Source organism: Setaria italica, chromosome VII (assembly GCF_000263155.2).
Source record: "Setaria italica strain Yugu1 chromosome VII, Setaria_italica_v2.0, whole genome shotgun sequence".
NCBI classification, from domain to species: Eukaryota; Viridiplantae; Streptophyta; class Magnoliopsida; order Poales; family Poaceae; genus Setaria; species Setaria italica.
This window is the reverse complement of record NC_028456.1, coordinates 659,215-681,320: the sequence shown is the minus strand read 5'-3', so window position 1 is coordinate 681,320 and position 22,106 is coordinate 659,215. Positions and strand designations below refer to the sequence as shown.

General features: G+C 45.0%; 1 protein-coding gene across 1 annotated transcript; it reads right to left on the bottom strand.

The window, feature by feature from the left end:
* Window positions 1-2,568: 2,568 nt before the first annotated feature.
* On the bottom strand, window positions 2,569-6,468 carry LOC101764937. The gene is made up of 4 exons (XM_004974898.3): window positions 6,329-6,468; window positions 6,113-6,189; window positions 2,888-6,023; window positions 2,569-2,802 (listed from the first exon to the last, which is right to left on the bottom strand). The coding sequence occupies exons 2-3, from the start codon at window positions 6,122-6,124 to the stop codon at window positions 2,889-2,891; spliced, it is 3,147 nt and encodes a 1,048-aa protein (XP_004974955.1). The 5' UTR covers window positions 6,125-6,189; window positions 6,329-6,468; the 3' UTR covers window positions 2,569-2,802; window position 2,888.
* Between the last annotated feature and the right edge of the window lie 15,638 nt (window positions 6,469-22,106).

Genomic DNA, 22,106 nt, shown 5'->3' with positions numbered 1-22,106 from the left:
CCCCCCCCCTATTCAGTTGACCACAACTTAGTTATTTTATACTTCTCGAAATAATTGTAGTTGTTTAGTTCGAAATGCGTGGAGGTATGGGTTAGATAGCTCGGCGCCAAGATCTACGGCGCCAAGCCCCCGCCACGTCGACATCCGCGTAAGCAGCTATGTATAGACCTTGGCGCCAGGATGGCTGGCGCCGAGACGTTGTAGCTTGGCGCCAGCATGGATGGCGCCAAGCTAAGGGTCTATTTTTGGAATTGGTTCCGCTAGGGGCCTATTTGTGAGAATCTTTCGCAAAAAGGCTAAAAAACAAAAAAGTCGGACGAAATAACATGGAAGAAATAATATGGAAGCTCACTGCAGACGGAAGACGGAAACTACTCGGCAAAATCGGCATATCATGCACAATTCATAGGTTCAGCATCAACGAACTTCGATGCCTTGATATGGAGAGTCTGGGCGCCCACGAGCTGCAAGCTGTTCTGGTGGCTCGCCATCCAGAACAGACTCTGGACTGCGGACAGACTGCAAGAAAGAGGATGGCCAAACCAAACTACATACCCGCTGTCGGAGAGAGCCTGAATCTGCACTACACCTCCAATTCACAAAGAATGAGCATCTCAGATTGGTTGGCAATCCCAACCTTGCACCCAAGGGAGTGGCCGCAAGCAGGCTCACTGCACGAATGGTGGACGATGATGGCGAAGGCGACTTGCAACTTGCGAAAGGGACTGCGCTCGCTTCTCATGCTTACCACCTGGAGCGTGTGGAAGGAGCGAAATGCAAAAATATTTGACAAGAGGGACACATCGAATGGCGGTGTCTTTTTTAAAGCACGAGACGAGCTCAACAACTGGAAGATGGCAGGGGTAAAACACCTCTGCACGCTCATTAGCCAGTCCTAATTTTCGTACATAGATACATGTATATGGGAGTTGAAGTTAGAGTTGTTAGGCTTTGCTTTCCCGTTGTGTAATTGTTGCTCACCTGTACAGCTTTGCCCGTCGAGGACTTCCTTCATTTTAATATAATTGGCAGTTCTTCTACCGGTTCGTTAAAAAAAAACTGACAGACCAAAGAAGCAAACCATGGCGCGCAAATCGATCGACCAAAAGCAGGGGAAGAAAAGGCCGCAGTGACACCGAAACAGAGCAGTGTCAAGACACCGAAGCAGAGCAGGTGACAGAGGAAGCAAGCAAGCAAAGTAGTAAGGAGAAGAGGAATCCGTTTTATCTGTTGGTTCATATACACACAAACAGAAGTCAAAGTACATTCACACACATTTGTGCAATGGATCACGCACCAACGTCCGTAACCTCATGCATTCAGGACGCACGCACACCTGACGCATGTATGTAGTAGGCACACCAGAAGCACGAACCATGCAATCGAGTCGACATATATGCACGTACCAATCAAGGTGTATAGTATGTACCTCAGATGAGCACAGATCCCCTAAGGCCATATCTGTGTCACTGTTGGCACATCACTTCGCTTGCATGCAGAACATCTACGTATATCGAGTTATCTTTAGGTTGGTGCCCCACGTTTAGCAGCCCATGTAGCTGCTTGTTACTGTTACTGCTATTGACTGCTTCGTCACCTTTGCCAGAACCAAAAGCAACGTCACGGGGCCATATCTCCAAATGCATGACACCGAAACTCTCATTCACGGGCACAAGTGATCTGAGGAGCCTCACATCTCTTACCCATATGCACCAACAAAATTCAGAGCGGGCACTCGACGGTCATGGGCCACAGGTAGCCATGATGTTCTCGTGGCACTGGTTGTAGAGCTACCCTCTCCCTGGGGTTTTTTCTCGCAGCCATCCGGGAAGAGCTCATCAAGGTTCTGGGCTGTCATGGCACTGAGATCCAGCATTTTGACGCTCAAACAATCGACTCAGCAATAGATTCTTCAGCTTAGCACGTCCCCTACATTTGTACCCCAACACATCCATCAATAACGTAACCATCATAGTCTCAAGCTTGCATTGTTGCAGCTGGTGCTTATCCTAGATATATAGTTTCTTCAACCATATACACCCCAAACATTCCGGATCACGATGATCTAGAAAGAAAGAAAGAAAGAAAGAAAGATTGTGCTTAGGATAAATTAAATCGGTATAGGCAGGCTTCGGAGAAATTAGTGATTGGTTTCTAGCTGTAGTTACTACAAACTTGACGGCGAAGTTGGTACAGAGATCTGCAGGGATAGCCATTGTTTTTCTCTCTTCAGTGTCTAGTGCAAGCTGCCAGGGGGCTTCGGGTGGGCTTTTCTACTGCAGCCGGTTTGCATTTTTGTTTTTGGTAGGACCTGGACAAAAGCCGGAGGAAAAGTCACACAATAAGCCATGCCAAGCAGGGGTCATAGAATGGAATATTGATGTTTACTTTCGTATCGTGCTAAGAATTCTGTTCTTACCCTACAATTAAATACCACAACACAGCTCTTGTTAATGTTCACGGAGCAAGCCGGAGCATCCTGGGCTTATGTACATGACTAACGAGCTCCTTATGCAAAGAACAATCATGCACGTGCTGTATAGCAATACCACAACCAGCACATCACACAAAAACACAACCATCATCACTTATTATTACTTGTGTTCATATAAATAAATAGGGGAGGGATCAACAACAACAACACAGACGGATCAAGCATTCTGGACACACACACAGAGACATCAGAAGCAAGTACACTGCCAAGAGTAGGACACGACCATGAATGCAGGGGCCGAGCAATGCCAACCATAAGCCAAGCCAAGCAAAGCAAAGCAGCCACCACTTATAAATATATCCTGCAGGCTGCAGCAATCCAAGGAAAGAATAAACCAAATGATCAGTTCAATTCATTCAGACCAACAATGCAACAATGCCTAGGCGTACGTACCTCAGGTGAGCACGGAACCCCTGAGCATGGTCTTCTTGTAATACCGCGAGTGGATCGGTTTGTACAGGGAAGGATGGTGGTTGGCGCCCATGTCCCACTCTAGCTTCTCCCACCATTCCTTCTCGCAGTCGCACTCCACCTTCTTGCTCCCGCCGCTGCTGACGGCCGGCAGGCGCTTGAGGCTCCAGCAGCCCCTGATCTTGACGGTCTCAAGCATGGGAGCAGAGATCATCCAGCGCCCGCAGATGCCCTGTAGCTTGGGCAGCTCGTGCAGGTGGATGCGCTCCAGATTCCGTAATTCCACCGTAATTATTGATTGCTCCTGATGTTGGTGGCTCCCACCAGCATCGGTGTACAAGGGGAAGACAACCTCGAGATTCCCACACCACACAATCTCTAGGGTCACTAGGTTGCGTAAACTGTGTTCGACCATTGGCATGGCCAAGGGGAGCACATGTATTATTCTGGGGCACAAGTCTAGGTGCAGTATCTTAAGATCCTCAAATGATCTTCTCCCAATGTCGAATGCCAATGTTCTGCTCCAATTCCAGATGTAGCGTGCTTTAGGGAGCTGTGATGCCCAGAATGTCTTTAGATAGTAAAAGATGGGCTCGTCACCGCTTCCTTCTAATTGAGGAGTGGTAAATACACATCCCAACTTGGGGCACCGCTCGACTCGGCACCAATCTAGACGATACCATTTTGAACTCATCGCAGGTGCATGGCCTGGGATACTGGTGATGGACAAGCTATCATGCACGTGCAGTATGAGAGCACGCCGACAGATCAGATCTGGCATGGTAATAGTACTTGTTTCTTCACCCTCCTGCAGTGATTCGGTGCTTCTCGGCTGTCCGCGGTCTTGCATGTGCATGTAGCAGTTACTGGCCGCCAAGGAAGGCATATCTGGGCACGGACATATCCCTGTGAGCGTTGGTGCATCACCATCGCCTTGGCTTGCTTGCAGCAGCATACGGTCTTTGAAGCTGTCTACAACATCTGTATACGTCGAATTATCTTTACCTTGCTTCATACTGCTCCTGCTATCGACTGCTTCCTTGCTTGCAGAACCTAAAGCAACGGCAGGAGAGGAAATCTCCATGTGTACATCCCTAGTATCAAAATAGCTTTTAAGGGGCACAAGTGACCTGAGGAGCCTTGCATCTCTTACCCATATGCACCAATAAAATCCAGAGGGTAATTGACCGCCATGGGCCACAGATAATGATGCTGATGATCTTCTCCTGACTCTGGTGGTAGTGTTACGACCCTCCATGGACTTTTCATCCCGGCCTGGTGCCAATAATGATGCCGCAGCTGACTGTGTGGTGTCGATGTGCAGCTTCTGCAAATGGCTTTTCCTTCTGTCTTCTGGTGGCCACAGGATTGCACAGAGCTTCTCGCAGCCATCTAGTAAGAGCTCATCAAGGTTTCGAACTATCATGGCATTGAGATCCAGCGTCTTGATAGCTGTGCCCGACAAGTCTAGGATGCGGAGATCCTCAAACAATCCACTCAACAATATATGCTTTAGCTTAGCACATCCTCTGAAGGAGAACTTTTGTATCCCAACACACCCGTCAATAATGATCACAGTCTCAAGGCAGTTGTTGCTGGTGCTCATCTCCGGTATGTTTGCCACACCTGGCATGGTAGTACGATTTCCAGAAAACTCAAGGAGCTCCATCTTGTTCATCCCCAAGAAGATCAAGTTGTTTTCTGAACAATTACTGCAGCCGACTGTTGACTTTGTTACTCGGAGCTTGCGGATGTTAGGGAGACGCCCCTGCAGCTGGCCCATGTCCCAGCCCTGGGCTCCCATCACATTTAGCTCCTTGAGTTGATCCATGAAATCAAGCGTCCGTGCGGACAAGATCCAATCACAGCGCGTGTAACGCACGTCCAACACCCACAGCCGCTGGAAACACCGCTGGATGACTTGCTCCTTATCTGCAGCTCCGTCTGTGCCGATTGCTTGGTCTTGACAGTGCTCGAGCCATAGAAACCTAAGGTTGTGGCAGCAGAGGAATGGAGGTGATGAGAAGCTGAAGCTGCAGTGCGAGAGCTTGAGCACATCAATAGGTTTGTTCAACTGTTGGAAAATGTCTCCGTTGGCTGGGCTCAACAGAAACCCATAAGATGGTGAAGTCCAGTATGGCATGGTCTCAGCACGCCTTAACATTATGTGAGGAGACAAATATTGGTGGTAACATTCCACATCCAATCGCATCTCCTGCTGCAGATCATCAGCAGCTCGCCATGCTCCATCATCACCATCATCTCCCTGTTGTATGATGCCATCACATATCCAGTAGTTACAGCCATGGGTGGTCAAATCATAGTCGATGGAATGGTGTCCGCCTGTCATGACACAAAGCTTTAGCATGTACAAGAAGCAGTCTTCAACTTGCGCCGGGGAATACATGATGCCGCCTGCAGTATCGGTAATCTTGCGTGCAATGAGATCCGCAGCCTCTTGATGCACAAGGTAGGACCAGTGCACCTGTGGATCTTGCTCATGGCGTGAGGCCGTGAAGAAAACATCGGTCACTCCTGTGCTCTTGACGGCCCTGTCGATTTCCATCCTGGGGTTGAGCCGGAACCTCCCACGAAATGTCCACAGCATCTTGTTGCTAGTGTATCCATACAGGGGTAAGCCAAACTCGGTCAGATCAACTTCCTCGCAGCTCCCGTTCAGAAAGATCGCCACAAACCTATGGTTCTGTATGAATTCGTAGATCTCTGTGACGACCTGCGGTATCTCGGCACGGGACCCCTCTGCCAGCCCATGGAAATCGTCCTCCTCATCTTGCCTGTCGAGCATCTCCATTACCCGAGCAGGAAGCTTAAGCTGCTCTGCTATCGCCCTCTGCACTGCTCTCCTGCTCTCCCACTTTGAGCAGTCGATGTGGATGATGTGATGAAACTGCACGCCGTCCGGAGCTGGTTGCTCATCAGAGGCTGATGCGGCCAGGCGTTGGGCAACCGTTCGGAGGACGGCGGATGCCCCCAGGCCGTCCCAGCCGTCGAAGTAGATGACATTCTCTCTGCTTCTGCTGCTTCGCCTCGTAGTGTCCTTGCTGAGCTCATTCAGGATTTGTTCAGCAGCCGCGTCGATCGTGTCAGCCTCGATGACCTGCATGCATAGATTTACATTACATATCCTACTTTAGATGCACAGATAGATGAATATAGCCTGCATGCAAATTGGGTTTAATTAGTTACCTCAGAACGCATGATGCGCTAGCTGGAATGGATTAACTGGAAGCAGGCCGCCGTCAGCTTACCAGTCTCTGTCGTGCCTGGGTCAGGCAGACACACAAGCATGCCAGAACCATCACACACGCATCAGTTAGTTACATTGAACAATGCAACATGAGTTACACATATGGACTTGTATTTGCAATCGAATGGAGTCGTCAAGTCTAGTGATCGACATACCTCAGTTGAGTTGAAATATGGGCACTATTTCCCAGCAGGAGATTTCGCAGAGTTATTGGATCGACGATGGATGAATGTGTGTGAGAGAGACAAAGATGAATGTTTGAAACGTCAAGGGCCGGGCCGGCGGTCCAGGTAGACCAACTGTGCTTCTTCCCTTTTTTTTTTCCCGTTGTCTTTGCTTGTATCCGCAGCAAACGCAGGATTCATTGTTCCAAAGGTAAAGGGTTAAAGCGCGCAAGATTCACGTACTTGATGCTACTGTGCATCTAGCAGTGACGCACAAGGATGTCGGGTGTTTGTCTGCCTTGTCGTTACGGCCACCGACTCTAATTTAGTCTGCGACCCTTTAATTTCTGCTTTATTTGGGCACCACGCTAATATTTATGTTGTAAAACATGTCGTTAGCGGTTGGGTCTTCTCCCTCTCACGCCTCTCACAACAAGCACAAGAACAGTACAGTATGAAGTAGACAAGACACAAGTATGAGGCGAGGGACTATTCTTTATTCTTTGAATATTAATGTTTACATTGAAGATCTCACTCGTATATATACTCCAAACTATGCCTCGAGTCTTGGTATACGAGCCCATAAGCAACAGACCATGACCGGTCTTCCTTTCCTTCTTGGATTCTAGAGTCTGGTTATGTTACAACAATTTAAAGCACCAAGCAACAGAAAATGCAACCAGGGAAGCAAAGCACCTGCACGCCCTGAGCCAGCCAAGTACCATGATGCTTGCCCATATTTCCAAGCAAGGCACCTGGATACCTGGCCAAACCAAATATAAAAGAGAGAGAGGGAGAGTTCTTAATAAGCTTGATCAAATTTATAAAAAATGTATTTCTGATATCAAATAAATACCATTAGATTATATTATAATATACCTATTTGTTTCATAAATATCAATTCCCATCTCTATAAATTTGATCAAACATAAAGTAGTTTGACTTAACACAAAATCAATAATATTCTGTTCTTCTTACAGATTTTTTTAAACTATGGCTAGAAATGGGCCGCAAGTATAAGCTTCTTGAGGTCTTTTATTCAGCTAGCATTGCCACAGCCCTGCCGGCCTGCCCAGTGCATTGCCTTTCCCAAACCCCAAGTTTGTTGTTCTGAAAGAAATTAAGATTTGAGGGTGAGTACATGCTGAAGAGCAAGCACTAAAAGTGTGCTCATGCATCTTTCTTTCTGCTAGTAGTGAGTGCCTCCATACATAGCCAATGCCCACTCTTATTGTTCACAGTTGCAATCCAAGTATTTCATATATAGTTAGCTAGCTAATAGCTAATAGCTGCTACTGTAACTATTGGTAGGAGGTTGTTTGGATCCACCACCAAAATAATAAGTCTTCAATTAGTAACAGTAAATTAAAATAACATTTGTTGGATTTTGCCTATGTTGGTTTCCATCACTTTCCTGCGACTGAAAGCTCCGGTTCCTCAAAACAAAGTAAAAGTATCATCTCTTGCTTGGACTGCCAAGTTCATTATTCCATCTTAAACTATTCATATGCCATATAATTCTAATACCTAGTCCATCTAGGGAATCAAGCTTAACAGAACGTACGCTACTGGATTCAGGTGTTGAATGCAAATTTATCTTGTCACACTCTGCTACGGGCAATGTTAGACCTTTCGCTTCCCTTATAAAGATTGTTTTAACTAGGCATTGGAAACTCTTTTTTCCACTTCACGAAACGTATGCTTGCAAAGGCTTTCTCAAAAACAAATGTTAACCTGCATATACTATAGTAGTATATAATTTTATTGGCTACCCAATAAAATTTCTAAAGAAATGGGCAAATGTTTTGGCGGTTCCACAAAACCTTCAAGGAATATAATTGTCTTGGTGGCATGTTATGCCCGTCAAGGAAACTACAGACTACTAGAAATATGAGCATTCGTCCGCAACCTTAGTATCGGTTGTTTTTTGACTTGGTATTAATGTGAGCATTAGTACCAAGTCTAACGGCTAGTTTCCTAAGAGACCTCCGTGATCCCCTTTAGTACTGGTTGGGGGTCCCTGATGAGGACATCAACACTAACGATACATCCACACCGACACAAGTACTAGTTTCTACGCCGACACAAGTACCAGTTTCTGATCCTATTACTCACGCCCGTGCTTGTCAACTTAATCATCAAGTAAGTTCACTCTTGAGTTCTTGTCCATCATATTTAGACCATGGAGACGCGTGCACTCTTGTTTTGGTTAGGAACCAGGGAGAAGACCGAAAGGGAAAATGACTCGCGCAGGCTGGATTTGAACTCCAGGACAGCATCAACTTGTGATGGTCACCACGGTTGCATACGAACTCGGATTGGGGCGTTCAAATACTTCATGGATTCGTTATGAAGTTTACTTTCATATGGATCTGGACTCAAGTCCATATCTATTCTGAGGTGGCTGCAATGACTGAATTACTACTGAGTGATTTTCTGTCCAAAGATGTTGCATCGCCTTATTTGGACCGTGTATCAAGTCAGGTCCATTAGGGACGCGTTCTAGGGTTTGAGCACGACCCCAACACCCTGGTGGTCGTCCTCCCACCTTCATATATCCCTTAGCTGTCACCGAGAACAGTTGGGTTTTATTAGATCAAGTTTAGCTCTCGTTACTTGCCTGTAAGTGTGTGTGCTGGATCAGCCGCCCATCTTCTTGTCTTCGGAATCCCACCTTATTGAGATTGAGTTTGAAACCTTCATCTTCATCTAGTAAATTCACTACTTGTTATACTTGTTCTTGCTAGTTCTTCGATTGCTTGCAGGATGAGTGCCCTAGTGACTAGGTGACGCGTTCCACAAGATCACGACAGCCATTGGAGGTGGTGTATCGGTTACTAAGGCGCAGCTTGGAAGGCTGTAGTCAGGTCGTGAATGTTGTCTCCATCCACCAATCGAGTTATCCCACGCCTCTCATCGAAAGAATGGGAATCAACCCTAGCAGGTTCCTATCAGCCCCAACCGATACTAATGCTCACACATTAGTACCGGGTGGAGCCTCCAAGTACTAATGTGAACGAGGACCCTTAGTACCGGGTGGAGGCCCCAACCGGTACTAATGGGCAAGCATTAGTATAGGTTGGGGCCCCCAACCGGTACTAATTTGCCTCCTATAAATCCGCCTTATTCTTCCTCCTGCCCGAGCCATTCACCATAGTTCGGGCTGTTGGAGGTATGCCCTAAAGGCAATCATAGAGACGACGATATTCCATTTGTATCCATGATTTGTATGTTGTGTTCATTGAATATCCATTGAAGGCTACTTGAATTGATTTGCAATTATGTGAATTGTATGTGAAACTCTTTACTTGTATGGTTATTCTAAAGTTTTCCCTAGTCGGAGTTCATGTGAGGACACACATGAATATTAGACTAGCACATGTATTAGTTGATGACTATGTTTCACAAGTCATGGACATGGAGATGTTGAACTAATAATGTGGACACATGTGGAGACATGTGCTAGGACTGACCCAACACGAGAAGTAGTTCTCTCTTTAAACAACATATACGCTTTGTCCTTAGACCTGAGATTGTCGCATGTATTCTAGATGTGGATCGACCTACTTAGGGGCTATCAAACGCTACGCCGTAACAGGGTAGTTATAAAGGTAGCTTTCGGGTTTGTCAAGAAGCATGCTATGAGACATGGTCAATCAAGATGGGATTTGCCCCTCTCTGATTGAGAGTGATATCTCTGGGCCCCTCGAGTGATCGGATCCGAAAATGCATGGACATGCTACGTACGGTTAAGAGTTAACCTACAAAGGGATTCCGAATCACAGGATCGAGAAAGAGCGGTCGGCTTGAAGCTAGACCAAATATCGTGAGGCAAAGGGAATAGCATGTATATTATGTTGTGATGGTTCGTCTGATATGATCTCCGTGTGTGTATAGGAGTTGGCACGTCTTGCTAGAGGCCGCTACCGACTATTGGGCCGAGTAGGAGTACTCGGGCCATGTCTATACGTGTCCGAACCCATAGGGTCACACACTTAAGGGGCTGGAAGCCCAATTCGGATCAGATCCGAGTTGGATTAGGTTTAGAAGTACTAATGGGCCTCGGATCCAGAGGCCCGTCAGGAACCTCTATAAATAGAGGGGTGGGGGCGCCCTAGGGTTTGCACCTTTTTGGCGAAACACACCTGCCGCGCCTCCCACGCCCTCGCCTGTTGCAACTCGCGGATCTAGCAGTCCGGCTTGCGACGCTTCCTCCCTGCACGTGTGGATACCTTAGAGGTGTTGCGCCTGCAGCACTTGGATGAGCCGCCGACGAGCCGCTGACGAGCCACGACGAGCCGCGGCACCGGAGGCGATCTTGCTGTACGTGGACGAGCTGCTGAGGAGCTGCTGGACGTGATCGACTACGTACGACTACGTTGATCGACTACGTGATCGTCTTCACTACATCGACGCATATCTACATCTTCCGCACCAGTAGTGCGTCGAGTGGTAATCCCGTGATCCTTATACGACAGTTCTTCCTGGTTATACGCGGTAGAATTTTGAATTGCGCTAGTGTAGCCTACCTCGTATCCCAACAGTGGTATCAAGAGCTGTAGCTGCTTAGTTTTGGATTCAGGATGTGTGCATATGGAGATATGCGAGTTTTCCGTTTGATCTATGTCCTGGTTTCGTGCCCTTGCTGCAATGGTAGTGTAACGACATACTCCTACCGGTCGGTTTCCGCCATCGGAGTTAAGTGATACACGTAAATCCAGTTGCAGTGAGCGAAGATCAATATGATTGGTCGAATCGAAATCCAGGGTCATACGCCAGGCGCATTAGATGTGCAATAGTAGATGAGATCTACTGCCGGGGTCGGGATTTTTGCCATATGCGTATGCTTCGGTAAATCAGCCGTAACTTTTCGGTACGATCTCGGATCGGGGTGAATTTTATATGAAAATTGATCTACAGAAAAAGCTACACATGAAATTCAACCGCTTCGCCGTTTTTGGCGAAATTAGATTTCCCAAATTCAGCTTGGAAGATGGAGTTTCGGGCCTCCGAAGTTTGGAACGTTAGGACGCCTAACTCTGTTTTGCAGGATGTATGTATGTATCTTGTGATCAGTATGGCCCCCTTGTGTATGTGATGCATGTGTGTAACTCATTCGTGACCTGCGTGTCGCGCGTACGGCAACACGGCAGGAGCCATATGTGTTGTCACTTTATTGTATTTAATGGTCTGCGTACCAATCTGTGATGATCCAAGCAACTATGTAATCTTCATTACTAGATTCTTTACTAGCTATTAGGCGTAATAGCATGCTCTAGTTCTTGGAGGACTCATCACCAGGAGGATGGCGCACATGGAACATGGAGATGGAGATCACCATGGTGAGCAGGTTCTATGGAGATGGAGATCACCATATGAAAACGGGTCATACTGTGTCACAACTGTGTGAATGCTATTCTGTTTATGTTTTACTTTCTGCATGCTGTGATGTTAGAAGTGGAACGATCCCTCATAAAGTTTAAGTTAGTATGCCCTCCCAACTAAAACTTGCACCGTCCCATGTCTTGTACAATTAGTGGTGGGTCTATGAAATTAGGGTACCACTAGTTTTCCTTGACTAGACGGGTTTGCGTCGGACACTTACACGCATAAGGGTTGGTTTGCTTAACGAGGTCATCTTAACGGTTAAGGACCTTGGGGCATAACGGTTGGGCGCCGAGACATAGAGATGTCACCCAACAACAGGAGTCATATGTGATATGATTAGCAAAAGTTGTTTACCGATCTACCTTGTTTGCTAGCGGTGATGCTAAAGCTCACTAGTAGACTTGTTAGTTGTGGATCCTGAATCACTAATTTTCAATAGAGGGATATTGATTTTAGTGGGAGTATATTCTGTTAAAATAGTTTAATGTGATTTGCTCTATCATGGATACGTTTGTCTTAGTGTATTTTGCATTACTTTGTTGTAGATTAAATGGCACCTAGCAGCACTACACCGTTTGCTTTGCGTTCGGTCCTTGAGAAGGACAAGTTGAATCGAACAAATTACTCGGATTGGATCCGTAACCTGAGAATCGTTCTCAGGGCTGAGAAAAAGGAAGATGTTCTAGACAACCCACTACCAGAAGAACCTGCTGATGATGCACCCGCTGCTGCTAAGAATGCTTACAAGAAAGCATGTGATGCTAACCTCGAAGTAAGCTACCTTATGCTTGCTTGCATGGAACCCGAGCTGCAGATGCAGTTCGAAACAAACCATGAGGCGCACGATATGATCGTGGCGCTTAGAGACATGTTCCAAACACAGGCCAGGACTGAAAGGTTCAATGTGTCTAAGGCCTTTGTTGAGAGCAAGCTAGCAGAAGGCGCAGCAGTAGGACCACACGTAATCAAGATGGTTGGTTACACTCAACGGTTGGAGAAGCTAGGCTTCCCACTGGGCCAAGAGTTGGCCACTGATTTCATTCTTTCGTCTCTTCCGCCTAGCTATGGGAACTTCATCTCGAACTACCATATGCATGGGACGGAGAAGGGTCTGAATGAGCTGTGTGGCATGCTTAAAACAGCAGAGGCTGACATCAAGAAAAGCGCTAGTACCAGCCATGTGATGGCAATACAGAACAAGCCTAGCTTTAAGAAGAAGGGCAATTCTTGGAAGAAGAAGGGCAAGGCTGGAACGTCCAAGCCAAACCCACCGCCCAAGGTTAAAGCTGGACCTGAACCTTCTCCAGACAAAGAGTGCTTTTACTGTCATGAACTTGGTCACTGGAAGAGAAACTGCAAGCAGTACCTAGCTTCCCTGAAGAATGGCGGAAGTAAGAGTACTTCTACCTCAGGTACGCTTGTTGTTAATGTTATAGACAACATATTTCTCGCTGATACAATTATTAATTCTTGGGTATTTGATACCGGATCGGTTGCTCATATTTGCAATTCGATGCAGGGAATGATAAGAAGTAGAAGCGTGGAAAGAGGAGAAGTTGATTTCCGCGTGGGCAATAATGCAAGAGTTGCTGCGTTGACCGTCAGGACGATGCAACTCCACCTCCCGTCAGGATTTATTATGGAGTTGAATAATTGTTATTTTGTTCCTAGTTTAAGTCGAAACATTTTATCTCCTTCATGCTTGATGAAGGATGGTTATTCATTTGCGAGTGAAAACAATGGTTGTGTGATCTCTAAGAATAATATGTTTATGGCTTTTGCACCCATTGTGAATGGATTATTTGTTTTAAATCTTGATGGTTCACCTGTCTGTAATGTAAGTGCTAAAAGGCCTTGGCCTAATGATTTGAGTCCTACCTACTTGTGGCATTGTCGTTTGGGTCATATAAGTGAAAAGCGCATGAAGAAGCTCCATTCTGATGGACTTCTAACTTCGTTTGATTTTGAATCATACGAGACATGTGAGGCTTGCTTGCTAGGCAAGATGACCAAGACGCCTTTCACAGGATTTCCTGAGAGAGCAGTAGACTTGTTGGAACTTGTACATAGTGATGTATGCGGACCAATAAGCACGATGGCTAGAGGAGGATTCCAATACTTCATAACTTTCACTGATGATTTTAGTAGATATGGCTATGTCTACTTGATGAGGCACAAGTCTGAAACCTTTGAAAAGTTCAAGGAATTTCAGAATGAAGTTGAAAATCAGCGTGGCAAGAAAATTAAGGCCTTACGATCTGATCGTGGAGGCGAGTATTTGAGCCACGAGTTTAGCAATCATCTAAAGAGTTGCGGAATTGTTCCACAACTTACGCCGCCTGGAACACCTCAGAGAAACGGTGTCCGAGCGACGTAATCGAACTTTGTTAGACATGGTTCGATCAATGATGAGCCAGTCGGACCTACCGTTGTCATTTTGGGGATACGCTCTAGAAACAGCAGCTTTCACACTAAATAGGGTACCATCTAAATCCGTAGTTAAGACACCATATGAGATATGGACTGGAAAGGTTCCTAGTTTGTCTTTTCTAAAGATTTGGGGATGTGAAGTGTTTGTCAAGCGACTTCAGTCGGACAAGATCACACCCAAGTCGGATAAGTGCATTTTCGTGGGATATCCAAAGGAAACTTTGGGATATTATTTCTACAACCGATCAGAAGGCAAAGTGTTTGTCGCTCGGAACGGGGTTTTCCTAGAGAAAGAGTTTCTCAAAGGAGTAAAGAGTGGAAAGACAGTGCATCTTGAAGAAGTTCAAGATGAGCCGATCGGGCAAGAATCAATGAGTGATGCTAACGTAGCAGAACAAGTTGAGATACCCATGGCAAGAGAAGCACCGCCACAACCACGAAGGTCGGCAAGGCTCCGCGAAATGCGAGAAATATTATTGTTGGACAATGATGAGCCTGCGACATATGCAGAAGCAATGATGGACCCAGACTCCGAAAAATGGCAGAATGCCATGCAATCCGAAATAGAGTCCATGGGAGACAATCAAGTTTGGAACTTGGTTGACCCGCCTGATGGTGTTAAAGCCATAGAGTGCAAGTGGATCTATAAGAAGAAAAAAGACATGGATGGAAATGTTCACATCTATAAAGCACGACTTGTCGCAAAAGGTTTTCGACAAGTTCAAGGAGTTGACTACGACGAGACCTTCTCGCCCGTAGTGATGCTTAAGTCCATTCGGATTATTCTAGCTATAGCTGCATATTTCGATTATGAGATATGGCAGATGGATGTCAAGACAGCTTTCCTGAATGGAAACCTAGCTGAGGACGTGTATATGATACAGCTCGAGGGTTTTGTCAATCCGAAAAATGCTGGAAAGGTATGCAAGCTTCAGAGATCCATTTATGGATTGAAGCAAGCATCTAGGAGTTGGAACATTCGTTTTGATGAAGTGGTCAAAGGGTTTGACTTCACCAAGAACAAAGAAGAGTCTTGTGTTTACAAGAAGATTAGTGGGAGCTCTGTAGTATTTCTAATCTTATATGTGGATGACATATTACTGATTGGAAATAACATTCCTATGCTTGAGTCCGTAAAGACTTCACTGAAAAATAGTTTTCCGATGAAGGACTTAGGGGAAGCGGCATATATTCTGGGCATTAAGATCTATAGAGATAGATCGAGAAGGCTTATAGGTTTAAGCCAAGATACTTACATTGACAAAGTGTTGAAGCGGTTCAACATGGAAGAGGCAAAGAAAGGGTTGTTGCCTATGTCACATGGCATACATCTCAGCAAGACTCAGTGTCCTTCGACTGCTGATGAGCGGGATCGCATGAGTAGAGTGCCATATGCCTCGGCTATTGGATCTATCATGTATGCAATGATAAGTACTCGTCCAGATGTTTCATATGCGCTAAGTATGACAAGCAGACACCAGTCTGATCCAGGTGAGAGTCACTGGACAGCGGTGAAAAACATTCTTAAGTACTTGAGAAGGACTAAAGATATGTTCCTCGTCTATGGAGGTGAGGAGGAGCTCGTTGTAACAGGTTACACCGATGCTAGTTTTCAAACCGACAGAGATGATTCAAAGTCACAATCAGGATTTGTGTTCACTCTAAATGGTGGTGCTGTTAGTTGGAAGAGTTCCAAGCAGGAGACGGTGGCCGATTCTACGACAGAAGCCGAGTACATCGCGGCTTCGGAAGCCGCGAAGGAAGGTGTTTGGATAAGGAATTTCCTCATTGAGCTTGGTGTGTTCCCGAATGCGTCCAGCCCATTGAATCTCTACTGTGATAACAATGGGGCAATTGCGTAAGCAAAGGAGCTAAGGAACCACCAGAAGAACAAACACGTAATGTGGCGATTTCATCTCATTCGAGACTTCGTTAACCGGGGTGAGATCAAGATATGCAAAATACACACGGATCTGAACATTTCTGATCCGTTGACAAAACCACTTCCGCAGGCTAAGCATGATGCACATGTAAGAGCTATGGGTATTAGGTACCTTCTAGATTGACTCTAGTACAAGTGGGAGACTGTTGGAGGTATGCCCTAAAGGCAATCATAGAGATGATGATATTCCATTTGTATCCATGATTTGTATGTTGTGTTCATTGAATATCCATTGAAGGCTACTTGAATTGATTTGCAATTATGTGAATTGTATGTGAAACTCTTTACTTGTATGGTTATTCTAAAGTTTTCCCTAGTCGGAGTTCATGTGAGGACACACATGAATATTAGACTAGCACATGTATTAGTTGATGACTATGTTTCACAAGTCATGGACATGGAGATGTTGAACTAATAATGTGGACACATGTGGAGACATGTGCTAGGACTGACCCAACACGAGAAGTAGTTCTCTCTTTAAACAACATATACGCTTTGTCCTTAGACCTGAGATTGTCGCATGTATTCTAGATGTGGATCGACCTACTTAGGGGCTATCAAACGCTACGCCGTAACAGGGTAGTTATAAAGATAGCTTTCGGGTTTGTCAAGAAGCATGCTATGAGACATGGTCAATCAAGATGGGATTTGCCCCTCTCTGATTGAGAGTGATATCTCTGGGCCCCTCGAGTGATCGGATCCGAAAATGCATGGACATGCTACGTACGGTTAAGAGTTAACCTACAAAGGGATTCCGAATCACAGGATCGAGAAAGAGCGGTCGGCTTGAAGCTAGACCAAATATCGTGAGGCAAAGGGAATAGCATGTATATTATGTTGTGATGGTTCGTCTGATATGATCTCCGTGTGCGTATAGGAGTTGGCACGTCTTGCTAGAGGCCGCTACCGACTATTGGGCCGAGTAGGAGTACTCGGGCCATGTCTATACGTGTCCGAACCCATAGGGTCACACACTTAAGGGGCTGGAAGCCCAATTAGGATCAGATCCGAGTTGGATTAGGTTTAGAAGTACTAATGGGCCTCGGATCCAGAGGCCCGTCAGGAACCTCTATAAATTGAGGGGTGGGGGCGCCCTAGGGTTTGCACCTTTTTGGCGAAACACACCTGCCGCGCCTCCCACGCCCTCGCCTGTTGCAACTCGCGGATCTAGCAGTCCGGCTTGCGACACTTCCTCCCTGCACGTGTGGATACCTTGGAGGTGTTGCGCCTGCAGCACTTGGATGAGCCGCCGACGAGCCGCTGACGAGCCACGACGAGCCGACGACGAGTCGCGGCACCGGAGGCGATCTTGCTGTACGTGGACGAGCTGCTGAGGAGCTGCTGGACGTGATTGACTACGTACGACTACGTTGATCGACTACGTGATCGTCTTCACTGCATCGACGCATATCTACATCTTCCGCACCAGTAGTACGTCGAGTGGTAATCCCGTGATCCTTATACGGTAGTTCTTCCTGGTTATACGCGGTATAATTTTGAATTGCGCTAGTGTAGCCTACCTCGTATCACAACACGGGCTTCATCCTATCCATGGCACCATAGGGGAGGTACTGCCGGATTGAAGACCATTTCATGAGGATTTCACTCATTCAAGTGTTCTAAAGGTTAGAAACTTCATACTCTTTTAATACATGGTTAGTATACTAAGTTTTATGCTTTAGAGCTTGAGTAATTTTTGATTTTTAGAATAAGGTACAATGGAGAAATTTTTTATTTTTTTATGCTATGTTTCATATTAGTCAAATAAATTGATCTAAGGTTAGAGGAATAATTTCATAGTTTAGTCCTCTACAAATATGATCTCTAAATAAATTATGGGAAAAAAATATAATTGTTCATATTTTAGTCATTTGCAAATATGAGCAAGATGAAATGATCAGACACCCCGCTAATGGGTCCTAGTGGAGAACAATTGATAGAGAATTTCCTGAGTTTGGAAAGGATGCAAGGAACATACGATTTGGTTTAAGTACAGAAGAATTCAATCTATTCGGTGAGTTTAGTAGTGGTCATAGCACTTGGCCCGTGATCTTATGTATGTTCAACCTTCGGCATTGGATGTGCATGAAGCGGAAGTTCATTATGATGCCAGTAATTATCCAAGGCCCAAAACAACCTGGCAACAACATTGATGTTTACCTAAGACCGTTGGTTGATGAACTTTTACTGTTATGGAAGGAAGAAGGTGTACGTGTGTGGGATGAGGATAAAAAAGAGACTTTTAATCTACGAGCATTTTTTTTCGTAACCATCAATGATTGCCCGCGCTTGGTAATCTATCAGGACAGACAAACAAGGGATATCGAGCCTGCACGCACTGTTTAGATGATACTTGCAGCAAAATTTAAAACATTGTAGGAAGGTCGTGTATACGGTCCATTGTCAATTTCTTCCTGCTAAGCATACGTTAAGAAAGAAAGGGAAGCATTTTGAAGGGGATGAAGAAAACGTACTAAGCCTGTTCACCGTAATGGTAAACGTGTATTTTTAATGATAAAGGATGCGAGGGTAGTCTTTGGCAAGATCTTTGGTAGCCAACCTGCTCTGAACGTCGAGGATGGACATGCATCCATGTGGAAGAAGTCTATATTATGGAGTTACGTTATTGGGAAGTCCTTGAGGTCCGTAATGCAATTGATGTGATGCATCTAACGAAAAATCTTTGCATGAACATGCTTGGCTTCCTGGATACATATAGAAAGGCAAAGGATACAATTGAAGCACGTCGGGACCTGAAACGTATGAAACAACAAGATGGCCTACATCCGGAAAACAAAGATGATGGACATTACTTGCATCTTGCCCAGCAAGGAAGAGAAGGAAAGAATATTTGACTGCTTGAATAGTATCAAGGTCCCATTAGGCTACTCCTCAAATATACAAGGAATAATAAATATTAAAGATAAGAAATTCATAATTCTAAAGGACCATGATTGCCACGTCCTGATGACACAATTGCTGCCTATTGCATTGAGGGGTATTGTACCAGAGAATGTGAGAATGACAATTGCAAAGCTGTGTACATTACGCAACATGATTTCTTAGAAGGCAATCCATCCAAACAATCTACTAAAGCTGCAGAATGACGTGGTGCAATGGCTTGTTAGTTTTGAGATGGTCCTTCTACCTTCCTTATTTAATATCATGACCCACCTTCTAGTCCACCTTCTGGAAGAGATTTTTGTTCTCGGTCCTGTATTTCTACACAATATGTTCCCTTTTGAGAGGTTATGACAGTTCTGAAGAAGTATGTTCGTAATCGTGCCTGTTCAGAAGGAAGCATCGCAAAGGGATATGAAACAGAGGAGGTCATTGTGTTTTTTGTTGACTTTATTGATAACACAACTTCGATTGGAGTCCCTGTATCATGCCATGAGGGAAGACTAAAGGAAAAGGGCACACTAGGGAGGAAAGCTCGGATGGACATCAATGCGAGTACATTTCATAAAGTACCCTTCATGCTTCAACAATCATCCCTGGTGGCTCCATCCTTGGAGGAGCACAAGACCATTGTACGGTCTTTAAACCAGGGGAAGACTGAAGCCTAGATTACATGTCATCACATTAACACTTTCGCCTCTAGGTTGCGGTGATGACTGATGAGTGATGACACAATTGAAGACCAACTAGCATGGTTGGCTAGGGGTCCATCTATATTAGTATCGACATTCCAATGATACAAGGTAAATAGGTAGACATTTTACACGACATCCTAAGACCAAAAGAGCACAAACCCAAATAGTGGTATCCGTATAGATGCAATAGGCAACAATGAAAAGAAAGATAGATACTATGGTGTCATTGAGGAGATATAAGAACTCAACTATGGACCTTTGAAAATCCCTCTGTTTCGGTGCCAATGGGTGAAACTTACTAGAGGAGGTGTAACAACAGACAACTATGGGATGACAATAGTGGACCTCAACAAGATTGGATACAGAGACGAACTATTCGTCCTACCCAATGATGTGACTCAAGTTTTCTATGTGAAGGACAAGTCAACCAAACCAATAAAGAAGGGTGCTAATAAGTCAGATGACCAGCCAAAGCGCCACATAGATCTTCCAGGGAAAAGAAAAATCATTGGAGTTGAGGACAAGATTGACATTTCAGAAGATTATGATCAGTTTGATGGTCTTCCTCCATTTTCAGTCGATGTTGGCCCAACCATCCTGTTAGCCAAAGAGGACGCTCCATATTTACGCCGAGATCACAATCAAGGGACGTTCGTGAAGAGAAAGGTTATTAACGTTTCGCTAGGTGATGATGTGTAATGTGTTAGAACCATTATGATGTATTTTGTCGTCAAGTGACAAAGTAATGTAATAACACATTGTAATGATATGTCATGTATTCTATGGGTCTATTAACAATACTATTTTTGCAGGGTTAAAATATTAGTTGTTTTGATTTTTTTAGCACCATTAAATATTAAACAATAAATTTAGATACAATTAAATAATTACATGACTAAGTCATGGTAAAATGTTAATAACACTACAGGCACTATTTTTCTAGATTTTTGCATGGTCAAAATATTTCTTCTTTCTAAGTTTTAATTAAACATAAGTACTATTACCATTTATAACCTATTACTAACTTAATATTACTAATTTTACTAGTTTTGTTATTTATCTGCATCTAATATTTTATTTGATTTACTATGCATTAAATAAATATAATAGCAATTTTAATAGAAATGAAATAAAATCTTTATATTGGTGGGAACTGAATTAGTGGGCTATAACCCCTTTAGTATCGGTTGGTGTCGGGGATAGATCTCCAGTACCCGCAAGGAAGAAGACGGACTCCTACTAGGATTCCCCTGTAACCCTACTAGGACTCATACGATGTACTCCTACTAAGACTCCTCCTTGTAACTGACTAGTAGTCCTGCCCCCTGGAGTACATAAAGGAGGGCAGGGGTACCTAGATCGGCACTTCAAACCTCAACTCAGCTCATAACCCTCAGAACCACCAAGAGGTTCCACACCAAACAACACCCAAGCGCAGAGCGCAATATACAACACCTCAAACAGGATGTAGGGTATTACGCTACTCTGGCGGCCCGAACCTATATAAATCTGTGTCTTGTGTCCTCACTTTTACCTTTGAGTTCCAGGTCCGAAGAATCCCCCACCAACAAATCTACTACTGAGGATACCCCCTCGGTATGTTGCCGGGTATAAAACATCGACATCTGGTGTGCCGGATAGGGGTGATCGTCGAGATCATCAGGCGAGCTTGAAGGACCTCATCACAAAAATCAATCTACTCCTACGATTTGGTGACTACGCTTACACCGACAAGTCAAGCCGGCGACTCATCATCTCTGTGCATCGAATTCAAGATGGAGCCGGCGAAAGACTGAGTTCAGTGTTGCATGGATCAATCAAATTACTCATCGCCTAGTCAAGTTCATCACGGGAGTCAAGATCTTCTACTCGTGCATTGGTGAATTTGAAGTGGGGCTTCCAGAAGTCAGTGCCACCAGGAAGAAGTCCTCCGCACGGAAACTTTTTGACGGCTTACAGGGATGCATGATGGGGCTTTGGTTCGATTCAATGAGTACCGATCACGATTTCACCTTCGCGCACAAAAAAATCCAGAAGGGATAATCAAGGAACAGGAAGAGTCGGACTCGCATCGGGTCTGATCTGATTCAAGGACCAGGGTGGTGCTATATCTGACTCGTACCACAAGACAAAGTAATTAGAGACTGCACCTCAGCAAGCATGGGTAGAAAACAAGGCTATTTGCAGCGGCATAGTAATGCACCGCCTGGGAGAAGTCCATCAAATCAGAAGAGGGATCGGCTTTAATTCAGAATCAAGAGGGGAGCTGCGCAAGTATCTGCTACCGCTTTTCCGTGGCCTGATTTGTTGATTTTTAGCTACGCGCACACTCTGGAAGCCAAGTTTTATGTAATAGCACATGTGTTGAGATTGAATAGAGAGAATCGAGCTGCTGCCCTTGCTTGAGCAGCTA